This window comes from Epinephelus lanceolatus, chromosome 11, assembly GCF_041903045.1.
Source record: "Epinephelus lanceolatus isolate andai-2023 chromosome 11, ASM4190304v1, whole genome shotgun sequence".
NCBI lineage: Eukaryota > Metazoa > Chordata > Actinopteri > Perciformes > Serranidae > Epinephelus > Epinephelus lanceolatus.
In genome coordinates this window covers 24,239,697-24,258,287 of record NC_135744.1, presented here as the reverse complement: position 1 = coordinate 24,258,287, position 18,591 = coordinate 24,239,697, and the positions used below count along the sequence as shown (strand labels likewise).

General features: G+C 41.1%; 1 protein-coding gene across 2 annotated transcripts in view; it reads left to right on the top strand.

The window, feature by feature from the left end:
• camkk1a (calcium/calmodulin-dependent protein kinase kinase 1, alpha a) overlaps window positions 1-18,591 on the top strand; it is a 103,597-nt gene that overhangs the window by 35,398 nt on the left and 49,608 nt on the right. For both annotated transcript variants that reach the window (XM_033634032.2, XM_033634024.2), the window contains exons 2-4: window positions 3,670-4,120; window positions 14,238-14,285; window positions 17,854-17,907. In XM_033634032.2, coding sequence (XP_033489923.1) covers window positions 3,791-4,120; window positions 14,238-14,285; window positions 17,854-17,907 — 432 coding nt within the window. In that variant the 5' untranslated portion in view covers window positions 3,670-3,790. The remainder of the gene's footprint in view (window positions 1-3,669; window positions 4,121-14,237; window positions 14,286-17,853; window positions 17,908-18,591) is intronic.

The following is an 18,591-nucleotide window of genomic DNA, read 5'->3' as shown; positions in this document are numbered from 1 at the left end:
CAACCCAGCAGCAGGACCGGTATCTGCTCCTTTGTGTGAGGAGGAACAGGAGGAGCACTGCCAGAGCCCTACAAAATGACCTCCAGCAGGCTGCTGGTGAGCATGTTTCTGACCACACTGTCAGAAACAGGCTTGATGAGAATGGCATGAGGGCCCAATATCCTCTCCTGGAACCTGTGCTCACAGCCCAGCACCGTGCAGCTCAATTGGCATTCGCCAGAGAACACCAGAATTGGCAGGGCCGCCACTGGTGCCCTGTTCTTTCACAGATGAGAGCAGGTTCACACTGAGCACATCTGACAGGCGTGAAAGAGTCTGGAGGTGCCGTGGTGAATGTTATGCTGCCTGTAACATCATCCAGCATGACCGGTTTGGTGGTAGGTCAGTGAGTGTGTAGGCCTGTTCCTGGATGATGAAGGCACTGATGCTGTTGACTGGCCCTCTCGTTCCCTTGACCTTAATCAAATCGAGCACCTATGGGACATAACGTATCGGTGCAACCGCCACAGACTGTCCAGGAGCTCACTGATGCCCTGATCAGGTCTGGGAGGAGGTCCCCCAGGACACCATTCCCTAACTCATCAGGAACATGCCCAGACGTTGTCGGGTGTGCGTCCAGGCACATGGGGGCCATACACACTGCTGAGTCACATTATGAGTTGCTGTGATAACAATTCACGCAAGTTGGATCAGCCTGTGATTTCAGTTTTCTTAATTTGATTTTTGGTGTGATTTTGAATCCAGCACAATCAGCTGATCAATGCTTTCATTATAAGTAGTTGTCAGACTGGAAATTACTGTCGGGAAAACAAATGACTCATGTTTTTAGTGAGTGTTTTGCAGAAATATTCTCTATGGACATTCTGCGTTCTGGCAAAAGTCTAGTATGGCCAAAAATGTGACACACTGCCGTTGGGATGGAGCCATGGCTGTGCAAACAGATGAACGAGTGTGACCCACCTGGACAAAGTGGAACACAGTGTTATTTTTGAAGATGAAGCTCTACCTTCCTGACACACTTCAGGAATAGCGCAACATGGCCCATTTACTGACCACCTCTGTGTCTAATAACCACACAACCGACTTTGTGTTTGGCAGGAAAAAACAACCACTACAGTTATCCCTCTTGATTCCTTCTGTTACATAGATGGATCCCGTCGGAGTGCCTTTCCTTTTCCCTGAGTGGCTGGGCATGGGCTCACTTTGCATATCGGTGTTCTTCCGTCTGCAGAACAAAACCTGAGCCAGATGTACTACAGAGCTTTGATATTTTCTGTCTGTGGCAATCTGCTGCTGACTGGATTTTCATTAGACATGAAAGAGAAGAAGCACAATAAACAAATCCAGCTTAAACATTTTGTGTGCACACAATACATTCAGTCGTTTTCATGTGTGCATTCTTTTGTGTGTCAGTCCACCCACAAGCATTTCATGGGCATACAGGGAGCCATGAGCAGAGGCATAAAGCACAATTAGCTTTGCATCATTTGGGTTGGGTTTTATCAGGGGGACATTAATTTCAATTTATGAGCGCATGTCTACTGTAAGTAACCTGAACCCCCCCCCCCCCCCCCCCCCAACCACACACACACACACACACACACACACACACACACACAGCATTTTCTCTTTTATCTGAGTGGTTGATTAAACTTCAGTCTCACAGGTGCTCTCACTGCAAAATGCGTCTGGCCAGATATCTGTGCGATTTTAAAGGTTTCACTTTACATGCAATGGAAATTTAATTTTAGTCGGCCAGACAGTTAACCATTTGAAATATGATATTATAAAGTAACATTTTGTGCTAGCAATATTTTGTTGATGACACAAGACACTTCCTGAAAACTGCTCATAATGTGGACATGTTGACCAAGAACATGATGAGCCAGTTGAGGCAAATGTTAATGAGCTAACACAGTCAAATAAACTCCCTTAACAGGTGCAGCGTTATAATATCCATTACACTAACTTATTTTATTGTACCAAATAAAAGAACATGGATTATTTGATAAAATTCTTTTAGAGTATAATGACTTTAGTTGTTCTTTTATCTCATAAATGTTAGGATGTTACATACCTTGACATGTTTCAATGGAAACTTCCACCTTCCTCAGAAGTGTCACTTGGTGGTGGTTGTGACGCGTCTTTATCAGCTGATCTGTCAATCAGCCGGTACTAGGGAGGCGTGACCGTCACGCTTCCTGCTGTCTGTCTGCCGCCTCTCCAGGATGCTGCTCCAGGCGTGGGAGAGCATGTATGCCCCCTCTTCCCTGTTCATCCTAACATGTCTGAGATAAAAGAACAACTAAAGTCATTATCAGAAACTAAAGACATAATGAACACCATTGAACTATCTTTTGGAGTATGTTATGAAAAAAGCAGTAATTGCTAGCCATGCTAGCGATGTAGCTTTGGGGCTGCCATTGTCAGTCAGTCTGCATTTTGGTCCAGACTGTAATGTGATGACATCTTCGGGATAGACTGCCATGAAATTAGGCAGCATGGTGGTGCAGTGGTTAGCATTGTTGCCTCACAGTAAGAAGATGAAATTTTCATGGCATTCATTCCCAGATGATGTAAACCATTTCTTAAATCATTGGATGGTTTAACATGAAATTTAGTGCGTTTAGGTTTTCTTTGCATAATTTGTAACTGTGGTGGTCCCTTAACTTTTCATTCATTGCCATTGTCAGGTCTTAATTTGTTGAGTTTATGACCAAATAACCCCCCCAAAATTCCCGTCATTCTCAGCTGCATGTTGTGCTCAGTGCTGATTGGGAAATGTTAGCATGCAAACAATGTAAGCTAAGAATGTAAACAATATACCATTATTACATACTGTCAATGAAAGCACAGCTGTGCCTGTATCCTCACACATACCACTGAACAGGGCCTGTTCAGATCTGGTTCTTTTGTCGAACCAGTTCTTCAGGTTTCAGCAGCCAAAGAATCGGCTCTCAGCCAGAAAAACTGGATCCAGAGCGGCAGTAACACAATGCTGATCTAGTAGCAAGAACGGCCTACATCAGGGGCTAAGGACAGAAATATCGTGAGCATCGTTAACATCTTTAATTCAGTGTTAATAAGAATTGAAAAATGTTGGGTAATTAACTTTCTTCTCAGACGTAGTTGCTGTCCGTAGCCATCACGATGAGCAGTACAAATGTGTTGAACCAGTTGTGTTTGGGATCCAATGTAGGCTTCAAAGCCAACTCTTGTAAAGAGATGATATAGAAGCCATTGTTGTTGTTGTGCTTGAAGTCGGCGCTAGCATTGCTGGGAAAGCAGCGACTTAAACAGAACATGGGTGTTGCAATGTACCTATATTGACAGTAATTTAATAATAATATTTAAAAATGAAACACTGGCATCATGATAATGATGCATATATGATAATATTGAATATATGGAATATAATACCCATAACTGTGAGTGCGTTTACATGGACGTAAATAACCTGTCTATTATGGGATTTTTGGTTTATTCCATTTATGGAAGCATGGCTGTAGTCTTGTAAACTGTTACACACATGAATCCAGCTCAGTTTATGTAACAAGCATTTTAAACCAAGATGATTGTTAAAAATGATTTCTCTTGATCCAGATATTGTAGATGAGCTCTTTTTACTGTAGCTAACTGAGCGTACATTTTCTCTTTCTGTCTTTCCAGCTCTGGAGGAACGCTGAACGTTGTGACCGGAGGCTGGACCAGGTCACGTTGATGCTGGTGGGTGCTTCCAAATACTCTCCCTACCACCTGCTCCTGTGCCGCTCCAACCTCTCCGCCTGCCATGGCTATGAGCAGTGACTCTGGCCGTGAGAGGCTGGACCCCGACACCAAGGAGCAGACTGGCAACCTCACGGACATCATGGCTGCCATGACGACGAAAGACTCAGATGGCTCAACTACCAACGGCGTGAGGAATGGCGGTGCTCAGCCGGATGGGGCTCAGGCCAAGAGGATTCATGTGTTGCGGCCTCACCTGACTGGGAGGAAGTTTTCGCTGCAGGAGAGAGGCACTTACATGTCAGGTTCTGGAGGAGGATACACACACATATCCCCTCGTGTGGCTCGCAGGCCCACCGTGGAGTCTAAACGTGTGTCCATATCAGACGCTAATGTGAGGAAGTGATTTTTATTGAAATTGATTACTCTTGTTTTATTTTTTATGTAAATTTTCTTTGTTTTTACCAGGAATATTCCCTTTGAGATTTAAAATCTCGTTGATAAAGGAATCCTGGCAAAGACAGCAGCATAAAAAGTTTCACATAAACAAAGAAACAGCAAATTTCATCAAACAATTAATTCACTTTGTTCAGTAACAGAACGTGCATTCAGTGGCCAAATAGTCCTTAAACCTAAAGATAAAAAATAACGACTGGCCATGAGTGTAAAAGCCCAAAGTACAGGCAGGCAGTCCAAAAATGCATCCGAGGCACTCTGACTGTAGTTAAAGATCAGGGTGTACACCCTGATGAACACCCTCTAGTCGAAACGGGCAGGTTATACATGTATTAATAAAGACAGTCTGAGTGTGTCCGGTGCATTTTTGGACTGCCTGCCTTTACTATGGACTTTTACACTAGGTGCTCTGGCCAATTGTTGTTTTTTATCTTTAAGTTTAAACCACAGATGCATTACATTTGTACGTTGATGTGTAGCGAATATGTTTAAACTTAACCCTTTACAATGCTGTGATTAACGTGTGGTTATGTTTAGCCATTAAAAACCACTTGGTTATGGTAAGGAATTGATCGTGTTTTGGCTCAAAATATCTGGTTTTGTATGGAGTTAGATTTGTGTCTTTATTACATGTGAGAAAATAAATGATATGAGAGAAAAAAAAATATTTGAGAGAAAAAGTTTTCACACTGATAGCAAAAAATAATAATATTTGAGAATAAAAACAGTTTTGAGAGAAAGTATTTTGTCATAGAATATAAAAAAAATTTGGGATTTATAAAATGATTTCCGAGAAAAAAAAAACTCTCTCTCAAAAAACTTTTTTTTACTCTCAAATATAATTTTTTTGCTATCAGTGTGAAAACATTTATTCTCAAAAAAAAATTGTTTCTCTCAAAACATTTTTCTTCTCTCTCTCAAAACCTAAGTCTTTGCTCTCGTGTCAGGATTTTGCTTTTGCTGCGAAAATAATGTCATGGGTGGGGCCACGTTCCTATTGGCCAGTCTTAATCGAATTGACAGCTGGGTGAGGATTCTCTTGGGAGTCGAATTCAACTGAATCATTCATCATCTGGGTCATCATCTTACCCATACAGTCTCTGCTCCCACATAACGCAGCGCATCTATGCCAGTGAATCGACCATGGTGGATGTATGATGGATGACATTATTTTCGCAGTGAAAGCAAAATCCTGACATGAGAGCAAAGACTTAGGTTTTGAGAGAGAGAAGAAAATTGTTTTGAAAAAACAAATTTCTTGAGAGAAAATGTTTTCACACTGATAGCAAAAAAAAATAATATTTGAGAGTAAAAAAAAAGTTTTTGAGAGAGTTTTTTTTCTTGGAAATCATTTTTTAAATCTCAGATTTTTTTTTTATATTCTATGACAAAATACTTTCTCTCAAAACTTTTTTAAGTCTCAAATATTATTTTTTGCTATCAGTGTGAAAACTTTTTCTCTCAAATATTTTTTTTTCTCATATCATTTATTTTCTCGCATGTAATAAAGACACAAATCTAAGCAATACCTGGAAACGCAAAGATGTCTTTGCGTTTATGCTTTTCATGGCACTATCCAAGAGGCAAGAGAAATGGCGACAGGATGCTAAAAAACACCCACATTTGGGGGCTAATATGCTGCAGGACAACGAGCCATGGGTTGCTTAAAAAAGAAACACATTTGAGAGCTAATTAGCTGCCAGAAAAAAAGCGGCGAGTCCCTAAAAACAACCACATTTGGGGGCTAAATAGCCCTCGTAAAAACACGTGGTTGTAGCTTTCACTACTCTTCTGGTAAGACGTTTGATCCTTCCTGTTTTGTTTTGTTTTTTGTTTTCGATTTCCTTTCCTATACCCCTGTCTTTCTACATCCGAGTAATTAATACAATTATTTGGTGAAGTTCTGTCAGCTTCCCCATGGATGGATGGGCAGACTTACTGTAAACAGCACATTTAATCAAAAACTTAATTGGCAGTGTTTAATGCTTAAAGATTTTAATCTAGTTTAAAGTGACTGTAGCTCACACCAAGATGTGCAAAAATTATGATTTACATAATTTGTCTGCTTGACCGAAGTTTGCAGCTCCGGATAAGTTTAGCAGTCAGTAGAGAACATAAATAAGAAGGCACTTTGGGGCCTTATAAAGAAAATTGAACCAGTGCTCCATTCTGTGGTTGTGTAAGGAAGACAGCTTTCTCATACAAACTGCAGTAATGTGTGCAAATCATTAAATAATCATTAAAAAGGCCTTAACAGCAGCAGCATCATTACATTTGAGAAGAATAGAAGATGCTGAGGCAGATACTGGCCATGCTGTTCAATGATGAGCCATGTCTGCATAATAATCCAGTAAAAGTCTAAAAGCTTGAAGCTTTCATGTAAAACACCTAGACACTCTGAAATGACCGTCTCTGCAGTCCTCTGATTTGGACATTTGCTGGCATGACTGTCTGTAGTTGGGTGTGACAGGTGGTAACATAGCAGGGAGTGAAACACAGACTGAGAGAAAGCGGCTCCATTGTGCTTATGAGAGCAGTGGTCATAACTAGATACAAGACACCGTATAGCTCAATATCTCTGCACCATCGCCAAAGAGAAAGGAGCTGAAGGCCGGTGGACAACATGACAGGGAAGCGTGAGAAGGTGTGTACACTTGTCTCCCATTAGCATCGTGGAAACATGCTTCTGTGTATTAGCTGATTTATGTTAATGCATCATTATCCAGCTTCTGCAGCCTACATAACACTCCAGGCTCTGCACTGTGAGCAGATGTTGCACGAACATGTGAGAGCGTTTTGTTCTGATGTTGGCTTTGACTGAAGAGCACTTCTGACTGCTTCATCAGTCAGGTGCCAGCATTGTTCTGCTGAATACGCCATTAAAGAAGTGAGGGGGTGAGGGGGTGGAAGCAGCTAATGATTTGCCATGGTAATCATTTGGAGCATTTCTACTTGTTTCCTGCGTGTGCATGACTGTTTGTGGACATTTCAACCCGATCATGACAAAACATGTTGGCACTGACTGTACTTTTCTGCAAACCATGGGTAGGTTACATTTGCACATTATTATGTAGCAGATATGTTAAAACTTTAGCATTGAAGAATGCTGTAGTTAATATCTGGTTAGGTTTAGCCACAAAAACCATTTGGTTGTGGTTAGGAAATCATCATGCTTTGGCTTAAAATACCCAGTTTTGAGGACACAATCCGTGCTGAAAATGCAGCCATGTCTTGGTAAAAAACCAACTGTTTTTATGGCACAGTGCCAGCTGAAAACTGATTTATTTTTCACAAGGTTTATGCTGCATGATAACAAAACGGTACTTCACCATGTTTTTTTTTACTCTTGGGACAGTCAGTAGGCCGGCCCCAGATGTCCTAAGTATTCTAGAAGGTTCATATGTCACAAGAATGTCCGAGATATATTCGGGCACTGAGCCACAGAGTCATTTATACACAAGCAGCAGGATTTTTGAAGTAAATTCTCTGAGTGACAGGTAGCCAGTGTAAGGATTTTAGAACTGGTGTAATGTGGTCATATTTCCTAGTTTTTGTATGAGCTGAAGTTTCTGAACAGCTTGTTTTGAAAGGCCTACGAACAGACCATTGCAGTAATCTAATCTATTGGAAATAAAGGCGTGGGCAAGCTTTTCAAGGTCTTGCTTTGATATTATTCCTCTAACTCTGGCAGTGTTTTTTAAATGGTCGTAGGCAGATGATGGTACAGATTTGATGTGGCTGTGGAAATTTGAATCTGAGTATAGGATAACACCAAGTTTTCTTGCGTGACTCTATGTCATTAGAAAGACAGCCTCAAGACAAGAACTGACACTCTGTCTTTCTTTCCATGGCCCAAAGACAATTATGCAGGGATTATCTCTGTTGAGTTGGAGAAGAAAATGCTGATGCATCCATTCAGTGATTTTCTCAGTACAGTGACACAGATGTTCACCTGTTGAAAGAGATATACTTGCGTGTCACCTGCATAATTATGGTAGGCTACTTTATTAATTTGTATGGTTTGGCCTAATGGAAGTATATAGAGATTAAATAATAGGGGTCCCAAAATGGATCCCTGTGGGACTCCGCATGTCATGGCCATCTGCTCTGACTTATAGCTACCAATCTAGACAAAGTATTTCCTGTCATGAGACAAGATATGACTTCAACCATTTCAGGACAGTTCCAGAGAGTCTAATTGAAAACCTCACCTTGAGGTTGTGGTGGAGACTCTCAGAAGTCTGTGCCTCGTGAAGAAATAGTCTTGTACACAGTCCCACAACCTCCTATTAAACTGCAAAGTATCATTTTAACATTTGTGGGGTTTTTTGTATGGAATGAACTCCAGAGATATATTGTTTTAATCAGTGAGCATTGGAGTTGCTGGGAGGTGTATTTTGGTACCTTTGGAAAGAATCCAGGTAGCTTCTGTGCAAAGCTGCTGCCAGTAATGTACACACGAGAGGTAAGAAATAAATAAGCATATTTTTTGCCAAAATGACTTCAAAACTGTACCTGTGGAGGCTGTTGTAGATTGTTTATCAGTAAGGATAAGTATCTTAATCTATACAATGTAGAAAACAAGCAGCTGAAAATATGTATGTCTTTTCTGCTAACCCACAAAAACAGAGAGTATAATGCAGCTGCGGGTGACTGCCGAATCCCCATTTTCCTCCTGACTTTTTCCGATTCAGAGTGAACATTAAATATTCATGACATCTGCCAGGATGTGGAGCCCCTCTGAATTTAACAGACTGCTGCCACAGACTTGCAGACCTGTCACTGTGTCCTCTCCTATCTGAAAATGGAGTTGCAGCTTCTCGCACTGAACCATAAAAAGGACTCATGTTGCTCGTATTTCCCTGCTCTCTGGATCTACAGCATGACACAGCAGAGAGAGAGAGGGAGAGAGAGAGAGAGAGAGAGAGAGAGAGAGAGAGAGAAGCATTTCTTGAATGCACAAACATCCATCGTGGCTGACATTTTGAGTTTCCTCACTGTTACTTAATATAACAGCAGTTACCACAATGAGAGAGCATATAAGAATTACTCACACATGCCAGTTGTCATAATTGGTGTCAGTATCTGTTATCTTTCCACCTTCATTATAGACACAAAAATGTCCTCCGTGACAATTTGGGAAGTCTCGTACTAATCCACATGAGGAACCACTGTGTGTAGAGCTTATATAATGGTTTAACTAAAGCTCAGAAGCTCCTTTCTCTGTGTTGCAGGAAACTCCTCTTTCTCATCACATCTGTGATTGTCTTTGACTCTGTTTTGTACACATACATGTGATGCGTATAATTTTCTCTCCCGTGGGAAATGGGATGGATATCAGAATACATTCACTTCTCTATTGTGTGGGTTAGAGTTAGGACTTAGAATGCAAATAAAACCACCCAAAAAAATACAGGGTTGTGCTTTGTAGCTTAATGACTTGTATCAAAACAGAGTATCAAGTACAGTTTATCACAGTGGTCTACAGTGCCCATATTATACAATAACTGAAACAAAGAACGAAAGGAGTGCTGCAGGAATGAGTCTGAAACCCAGAAATGAGTTGCTGTTCTTGCACTTCTGGTTCCCTCATCTCGAAGTCAGTGTTTTTTGGGGGGATTTTCACATTTGATTCTGCAGCATTCAAATTTGTCACAAAGTACCCCACTTGTAAATTTTGCAGCTTTTATGTGTCTTAAATAAGGCAGTTGCTAACAAGTGGCTTAATGAGATTACAAGTGTTGTCGGGGACATTATACGTCATCTTACCAAACACGAGTTCAGTGGTGGTGACGCTGAAGTCATGCGACCGCGGTGTAGTTTGTTCACAGCTTAACGTTAGCTTTTTACTTGCCGATTGCACTGATGCTTAAAAAAAATCATAAAACTTGGGTTTATTTGTGAAGATTATCTTGCTGAACATCTGTTACGACATAAAGATACATCAGTATCAGTGAACTTTGAAGCTTCTATGTGTCTTGAAAAAAGAGGATAGCTAACAAGCGGCTAAATGAGACTACAGAACATCATCATGCAGCACCGCGCCAAAAATGGCTTTAGTCTTGATATGGTTGTAACATTAGGTCATGCAGGTGGCATGGTGATGCAGTGGTTTGCATTGTGGCCTCACAGTAAGAGGGTTCAAACCAGGAGATGGGGGAACCCCTTTGTGTGGAGTTTGCATGTTCTCCCCGTGTCTGTGTGAGTTTTCTCCGGGTGCTCCAGATTCCTCCTACAGTCCAAAGACATGCAGGTTAATTGGTGACTCTAAATTGTCCATAGGTGTGAATGTGAGTGTGAATGGTCTGTCTCTATGTGTCAGCCCTGTGATAGTCTGGCGACCTGTCCAGGGTGTACCCTGCGTCTCACCCAATGTCAGCTGGGATAGGCTCCAACCCACCGCGACCCCCAGCAGGAGTGGTTACGGAAAATGAATAAATGAGTGAATTAGGTCATGCAGTATAGCCTAATGTTAGCTTTTTACTTCTGGTAATTGCATTTATGCTTCAAAAATCGCAAAGTGGTGTTTGTGAAGGTTATCTTGCCAAACAAACGTGTAAGTATATATCATAAACTTTTGTTTGCCACAGATCTATTTTCTACAATAATCCAAAATCCAGTGGAAAAATCCCATTGGCTTTTTGCCTAAGATACAGGGACGGACAATTGTTCTGAAGCCCTAGTAATCAAAAAAATGTACCACTGGACCTGAAGCTCATTTGTCAGATGTCTTGTTTTCTCAAAATCAAGCCCTGCTCTTCCACTAATTGGCTAGTAGTCATTGCCTTTGTTGGTTGGGTTAGGTCCGATAAGGTTGTTCAGCAAAATAATTAGCCACATGCTTCTGTTTGGGAGAGTGCTGTCTGAGAAACAGCCCTTCAGAGCGATGCTCATTTGTTTTCAGGATAGAAGGCTGTCGGACAAATGAGACATTTTCAGACTATTGCGGCTTTGACATTATGAGCCATTGGATCAATGGCATGGCACCGAGGGGACCAAAGCAATGCTGCTTCTTCTAGGTTGGCCTCATCTTTCCACCACTCCATACAGACGTGGACATAAAACACACAAACTAAATGTCCATCAACAGGAAACTGAACATTTCCATGGGCATCCTAAGTGCTATATTGTAGGTAATTGGACTTGCTTGAGTTTCTTGGAAGACGTTTCACCTCTCATCCAAGAAGCTTTTTCAGTTCTAACTGGCTGGTGTGGAGTCGCAGGCTTTAAACCCTGTGTGGGTGTGAACTATTACAGAGTCATTGAGGTCATATGTGAGTCGTTGACCCACCCGGCCATCATGCGTGTCATTTCCATAGGAATTAATCCAGTGGTACTCTGTGAAAGCTCTCAGGATCATTTTGCTAAATAGATGAGATGAGTCCTGTCTTTGTATTTATTGCCACTTTGTGTTACACCAGAATGGATTCAAATGAAAAACGTTTCTCTTTTTATGAGTAATGATTAGAAATGACATTTATGATACTGGAACTTAATGTCCCAGTGAATTGACTGTATGGGAACTCCTAGAAGTTCACACAGTCTTGTACATTGTATCTGTAATGTCTGACTAACTGTATATTAGCATTAGCAGCAGTAGAAGTAGAAATTTAAAAAGTAATAACTTTGGCAGCCCTTTGAGCAAAGATAAATGTTACTGTCTATTTGTTTTCATGGTGCAGTAGTACAATGAATGATGTGCTTATCTCGACTCTCATCAAGTGCAGCAGTTGTCGATACTGGATTCAAAACTGAACCTGTGTTCATTTGTTATTTCACCTTTTAGTGAATCTAAAAGTAAAGAGAGACAGTTGTCTTTCCTCTTGGGGATGATCCTCCACCAATGTGCCCAAAATTGATGTATCACATTTCTTCCATTTGCACCAGCTAGAAGAAAATGTTGGCACTGTACGGTATTGCAGACCACAAATTTGTTAACTGTGCATGTTTCATATCTGTCATATCAACATTTCTAACATTACATTGTAGATGAGCTGACTTTGGTCAGTGGGAGGTAGAGCGGATGGTGAATAGCGTGTCACCCAGAGCAAAAACACTGCCACGCTGCAAGCAACAAAACCCATTGTGTTTTAGCGAGGTGCTGCAGTTTTACAGCAAGTTTTTACGTATCAATAGGTATCAAACACGAGGGGTTTTTTCCCCACCAGGACTAGTGCCATGAAAAGCACTTTTTTCTGGAAACATCACTGTGTTTCCTGCAAGCATAGTGCCACGAAAAGTGGATTTTATTTTTTTTTTTTTTACTGAAACATCTCTCCATTTTCTTCCATGAAAGTGCGACAAAAAGTGGTTGTTTTTATACCAAGACATTGCTGCATTTCCTGCCAGGATAGTGCCACGAAAAGTGGTTGGTTTTACTAAAAGACCACTATGTTTTTGTTTTGTTTTACACAAAAGTGTGTAAAGTGCAACAAAAAGTGATTGTTTTTTGTCGAGACATTGCTGCGTTTCCTGCCAGGATAGGTTTTTTTGCACCCGCCCTCAGAACACATACAAAACACCACAGAACAACCCGTCTTCTTCTGCATTGGTCTCATTTTGCCACAGGCAGAATACATTTCCATCAAAGCTCATTTTAAAACGTCACTACAGCCTTTAAATACAACCAAACACAAGTTCCCTTTTTATTACATACTTCCTGAAGCAGGCTTGCACATTATTCACCATAGGAATGAAATGCAGGGCCATTGATTTTGAACACCACAGTGGCAGTTATGGATGCGCTGATATTGATCAGTTGTTGAGTAATGGATGGAGAAGTTGGTACGGATCAGACACAAAGGAGGACAAAGGGAAATCTGAAGGGACTCACGGAGAGCAGAAGTGGCTGAGTTGCATACTGAGGAAGACAGTGGGGCTGCACTGTTAATTTACCAAAAGAGCCCTCCAAAGATTTATTGTGGTCCAGTGAAGCATTGGAGTTTCATGTGTGCGTGCATGTGCCAGTGTGGCAGATGTATTTAAGGCTTTCTGCTTGGCCCTCTTTATCCATCAGTCCTGACAGAGTATTAACTGCAGTGCAGTGCCCACTGAGCATGTGCCGGCAAACTGTGAACCCAATGGAAGTCCTCTCAGACAATCCCTCCTACTGCTCTTTTCTTTGGTGTCTCCTCATTTGCCTTTCCCTTTATCCTTTGCCGCCCTATTTTCTTTATTTTCTTTATCTCTTTTCCACCAATCAAAGCAAGCCCTTTCCCAAGTTGCTTCACCTACCAAAGCCCCATCTTCTGTTCTATCTCCGTCATAATCCCTACCCACACTAATTCACACCATCATAACCCTACAGTGCATCACCCTCCAATGCACAATCCTGACATCTCCTGCAGCAACAACAGCTCACATAACCAGCAGCTTATTATATAATGTCATTTTTTCTAAAATACCTCGCCTGGTGGCGAGTGAAGTCTTGCCGTGCACTGTGCAGTGCTTTCAGTCCTGCCACACTACTCTGCTTTGTTACATCTGTGTTCTCCTACCTCCTCTCATCCTGTAAACACGTCCCAGTATCAAGCCTCAGGCACTGGTTCAGCTCACGCTATGCCATCACCCCCCCAAAACTGTAATGAGAGAACTGCTTTCAATCCATTTTTTCCACGGCTCCATCACCTTCTTTTTCACACTTCTACCCCTGCTCACTTTCTGCTCATTGAATTCGCTGCCTGTTCACCCCCGTGAAATGCTCCCCACCACCAAACTCTCCCCCCTCTCTGTCCTGCTCTCCTCTGCCGTGCTCCTGGCTGACTCCGAGCTGTAGCAGCGGTTGCTATGGAACTGCAAATCAGCCATTTAAGCAGTAGCTCTCTAATGGATTTGCAGACAGTAAACAGAAACTGCAGACTGCATCGTTACCTACATCTCTGAAATAAATGACTTTCAACGTGTATACACACACACAGGGGGGACGTTTTGTTCCTGTTCCGAAGGCGGCCCTGTTTTCTTTTTGCTTTAGAGGATGAATTCTCTCTGTCATGTTTATGTTGATGATTCAGTTCCTCATGTTGCTGTCTTTTCTCTCTTTCTCCCCCCCCTAACAGGACTGTATCCAGTTGAACCAGTATAAGCTGAAGAGTGAGATTGGAAAGGTGAGTGTGATGGTTTTCTGCCATCTGTTTAATTTGGAGCAGTTTGGTGAAAGAGCAGCAGCAGCTTGGAGAAGACTGACCCTTGGTTCAGTCTGTCTGTCAAGTGAGAAGATTCGCATTCACAGCATGGGCAAAGTAAAAGTTGAAAGTCGTTTCTATTATTTTGCTTACAGATTATAATATTCAAAGTATATATAAGATATATAAAAGTAAAAATGAAAAAAGTATATATGACCGGGGGGGTGGGGGGGGGGGGGGGGTTTGTTTTAGGAAATATTCCATTGAAAACCACCTATTCCATGGTCCTGTGTTCTTGATTGAAACTAACATTATAAGAGGCTACTTTGCAATTCAAATTGCAAGCAAATGAAGGGAGATGGATGTTTCAAATGCAGTTTGAATAGTAAATATCCCATCAGCTAACAAGGAGGGGAAAAAAGAAAAAAACTGTCGTACCCGCAAATTTGAATCCGCAAGTTTCAAGCATTAGAACATCAGTAGGCTGTTGGCTGTAGTAGGGTGATATATCTACATATTGAACCAGGGAAACATTGAGCATTTTACCAACAAAAACAGAAAACCCTTTGAAATGTCATGGTTGTATGAGATTCTCATTCATAGTCAGTGTATTACCTACAGTAGATGGCGGTCAGGCAGGCAGCTAAGCTCTCATGAAAGCGTGTGACTTTGGTGAATCCAAACTAACCCTTTAAAACACCAAATTCATACAATAACACAAACAAAATAACTGACTGAGGCAGCGGTAGACCAGCAGCTCCTGTGTTCAGTGATGTTAAATTACTGTTTTTCTCAATGGAGTCTGGCCATGAAGAGAGATATATAACCGCCTCAGTTTCTTGTCAGAAAAGGCTGTTTGAAAGCAAGGTAAAGCGGTAAAAATATTTTAGATATAGCATACACTTAAACTGAAATTGATTATTTTAGATGGATGAAATACGCTTTGCTTCTGCCCCCGTCCACAGCAGTGCATTGCTTAGCTTCCGTGGTGGCACTCCTGCCTGCTTTTCCAAACTGGTGGCGTATCGACCACCATCGACTGTAGGTAACACACTGACCATGGATAAGTACCTCATACAGCCCCACTTAAAAAATCCTAACTATCCCTTTAATTAATCAAATTCAGAGGACATTAATGTGAGGACCACAGATACTCTCCTGACGAAAAGTAGCTAGATTCAGTAATGTAATTTCTTATTTTAATAATAATATTTCCTGCATTGCTGACATCTACCTTTGTACCTGCTCAAGTTTTATTTTTCTAGAAATATTCCAGTCCAATATTCCATATCCTATCAAACTATTAATCAAGACACAGTATAGTGCAGTGGTTCCCTGGTCATTCGTACGAGGTCCATACTGTAATACTTTCAGTGTCATACTTGTGTTTGGCCATGTTGTTGAGCTAGTTTGCTGTCTCTGTCAAGTAGCTGTCCGTTAGTCACTAGCTATGTTTCCATCCAAAAGTGATTTGAATCATTGTGAAACGTGCATTAAAAGAAATACAAATCTTGTATGTTTCCATTAAATGTACGGACTTTGGTGAAAACTACGAACTCACGCGAGTTTCCCGCAAAACCGGAAACAAAACAAGTCTCGCATTCTTCTTCTTCTACGTTTTCTGGCGGTTGGCAACCAGCTTGTAAATGCATTACCGCCTTCCCGACCTGGAGTGTGGATATCACCAAGGAGAGAGGTGCGCTACGTCAGTCTTAATTCAAACATAACTGTTTCCATCCCCCATTTTGCGAATCAACATTTTTTCGAATTAACCAAAACCCGGCTAAAGCGAGCGTATTTTAGTTTGTGCGAATCAGGGGATTTTAATTCGAATTTTGGCGTTTCCATCATAATTTTCCGATGCGATACTTCTAGATGCGCATCTAAACAGGCTGATGGAAACATGGCTACTTACTCTACAGCAGGAGACAGTACTTGAAAATAAAAACTCTGTCTGTGCCGGAAATTCACTGTACTTAAAAATAAAGTTGTTTTGTACAACCTTGACATGTTTGCAAGTCATTTGTGGTCGATTCAGAATGGACCCGCTACCCACTTTTGGACTGCAACCCCACCAGTTGGGAAATACTGATCTAGAGCGATGTTAGCAGCTCTGTGAGGCTGTGCTTTGACACTGTGGTGCTTTGGGCTAAATGCTAAACACACTCACAGTGACACCAGGTAGATGTGAAGCAGGTAATGTTTGCAGTGTCCATGAATTTAGTTTAGCATATTAGCACTTTATCATTTGCTAATTAGCAATAACAGAAAGTAAAGCTGAAGCTAAAGGGAATGTGAACCTCATGGAGCTTCCAGACAAAAAGTCACAGGATCACAAAGTCATTAAGATGAATTGTTTGGGGACTATGAATGTCTGTATGAAAGTTTATGGCAGTTCATCAAATAGAGATAGTTCAGTCTGGACTGCAGTGATGGACAAACTCCAAATGTGTGAGTGTGACAAGAACATTAGATTGGATATCGTAAGGAAGAGGAAATAAAAAGCAAAATAACTATATTCAAAATTGGTGACAACAGCATTTGCAACTTCACAGAAGACACTGAGCTGCAGCCTTACTAAATCTGACAGCACACCAGATCGACCCACATTTTGCATTTCAAAAAGTGACGCTTGGAAATAAACACTTTTGTGGTTAACACATGGAGGAATTCAACAGAGATGGAAATGGAAAACTGAAAATCATTTACAGCACACATAAGCAGAGGGTGGTGTTTTTATATTAGCAAACTGCGTTCAAAAGGCTCATTAACAGCAGAGATATTGTTAGATATTAACGAGGGATAAACAGGTGTCAGATTGATTTTTTAAATTGTCAATTTTGTGGTCAGAAGTAAAACAGTGATATCAAACCATCTCTATTAAACAAAATAGAGACTCCACAGGGAACACATGAATGCTTTTGATTTCAGAGGCTTTAAAAACAGAGCCATTAATGTGGCGTTTGTAAAAAGGCATTTGAAGAATTCACACTCTTCTGTGTGTCGACTGAAGCTCACAAATGGATTTGTATCTGTCCATAAGAACACTCTCTTCTAAGAACAAATAAATCCTGAGTCATTTAAGATCAGCCAGCTGGCAAATTTGGCTGTACCAGACATCAAAGGTGATAAAACTCGCTTTAATTATTTATTTATTTTATGTGAGAGTTTGATCAGTTTTCTTACTTTTTTCTTATCAGAGAAGAAACCATGCAAGAAAAAAAGGATTATGATGGTAAACACACACATCCCAGGGCTGTGTGTGTGTGTGTGTGTGTGTGTGTGTGTGTGTGTGTGTGTGTGTGTGGGAGGAGCCATTTTGTGCTGCCAAAGAATAAAAATGTTGTGTTTGAATGGAAACTGTGCTGCCTTCAAAACATTCTGTCAGTATGATGCTGCTGTCTCTCTCTCAGAGCGATGCTTCAGGAATTAGTTCTGGGTTTTTTTTTAAATGTAAATCTAAAGCACAAAACATGAGAATGACATTGAATCAACACGTGTTTCTGTGGGTTTACGTATAATAATGAATCTCTTTTTTGTTGTGTTGCAGGGCTCCTATGGTGTGGTCAAACTCGCCTACAATGAGGACGATGACAAACATTATGTAAGTCAACGCAGTCATTTTATGTTTCAGAATCTTTGATAAACGACTGAAAAGCATTCCCTCTGCCTCACCTCCGCAGTTCTCCTCTGAGTTTTCATCAAGCCTCTCAGCCTCTATTGTCTAGACAGAAAAGCTTTACAGGTTCTCACCAGGGCCATTGATTTTTTTTTCTACCTTGTTGCTTAGAGCTGTGAATTCACTCCAGTCACCAGGAGAAACTATTGGCATTGTGCTTTTCTGCAAACCATGAAAACGTTACAATTGTATGTTTTATATGAATCATATCAACGTTTCTAAAGTGGCGTAGTATATGAGCTGAGAGGAAGGTGATGGAGATGAGTCCCAGGTGAGATGCCTGTCAAGCTGCAGACTTCTATTCAAGACCAACAAATAACAAAAGCAGTTGTTTTTTAGTGAGTCATCGTTCATTTTCTGCAGCTCTTCAGCCCCCAAACGTGGGTGTTTTTTAGCGACCTGATGCTGTTTCTCCAGCACCTTTAACTCTAAAACCTGGGCGATTTTAATGCCTCCAATTTTTTGAGCTCCCAAACGTGGGTGTCTTTTAGGGATTTGTTTTTTTTTTCCCAGCTGGGATAGTGCCACAAAGAGTGTTTTTTTTCCACAGGCACACTTGGCTTTCAGCCCAAGAATGGTGGTGTTTCTTAGAGATCCATAGCTGATTTT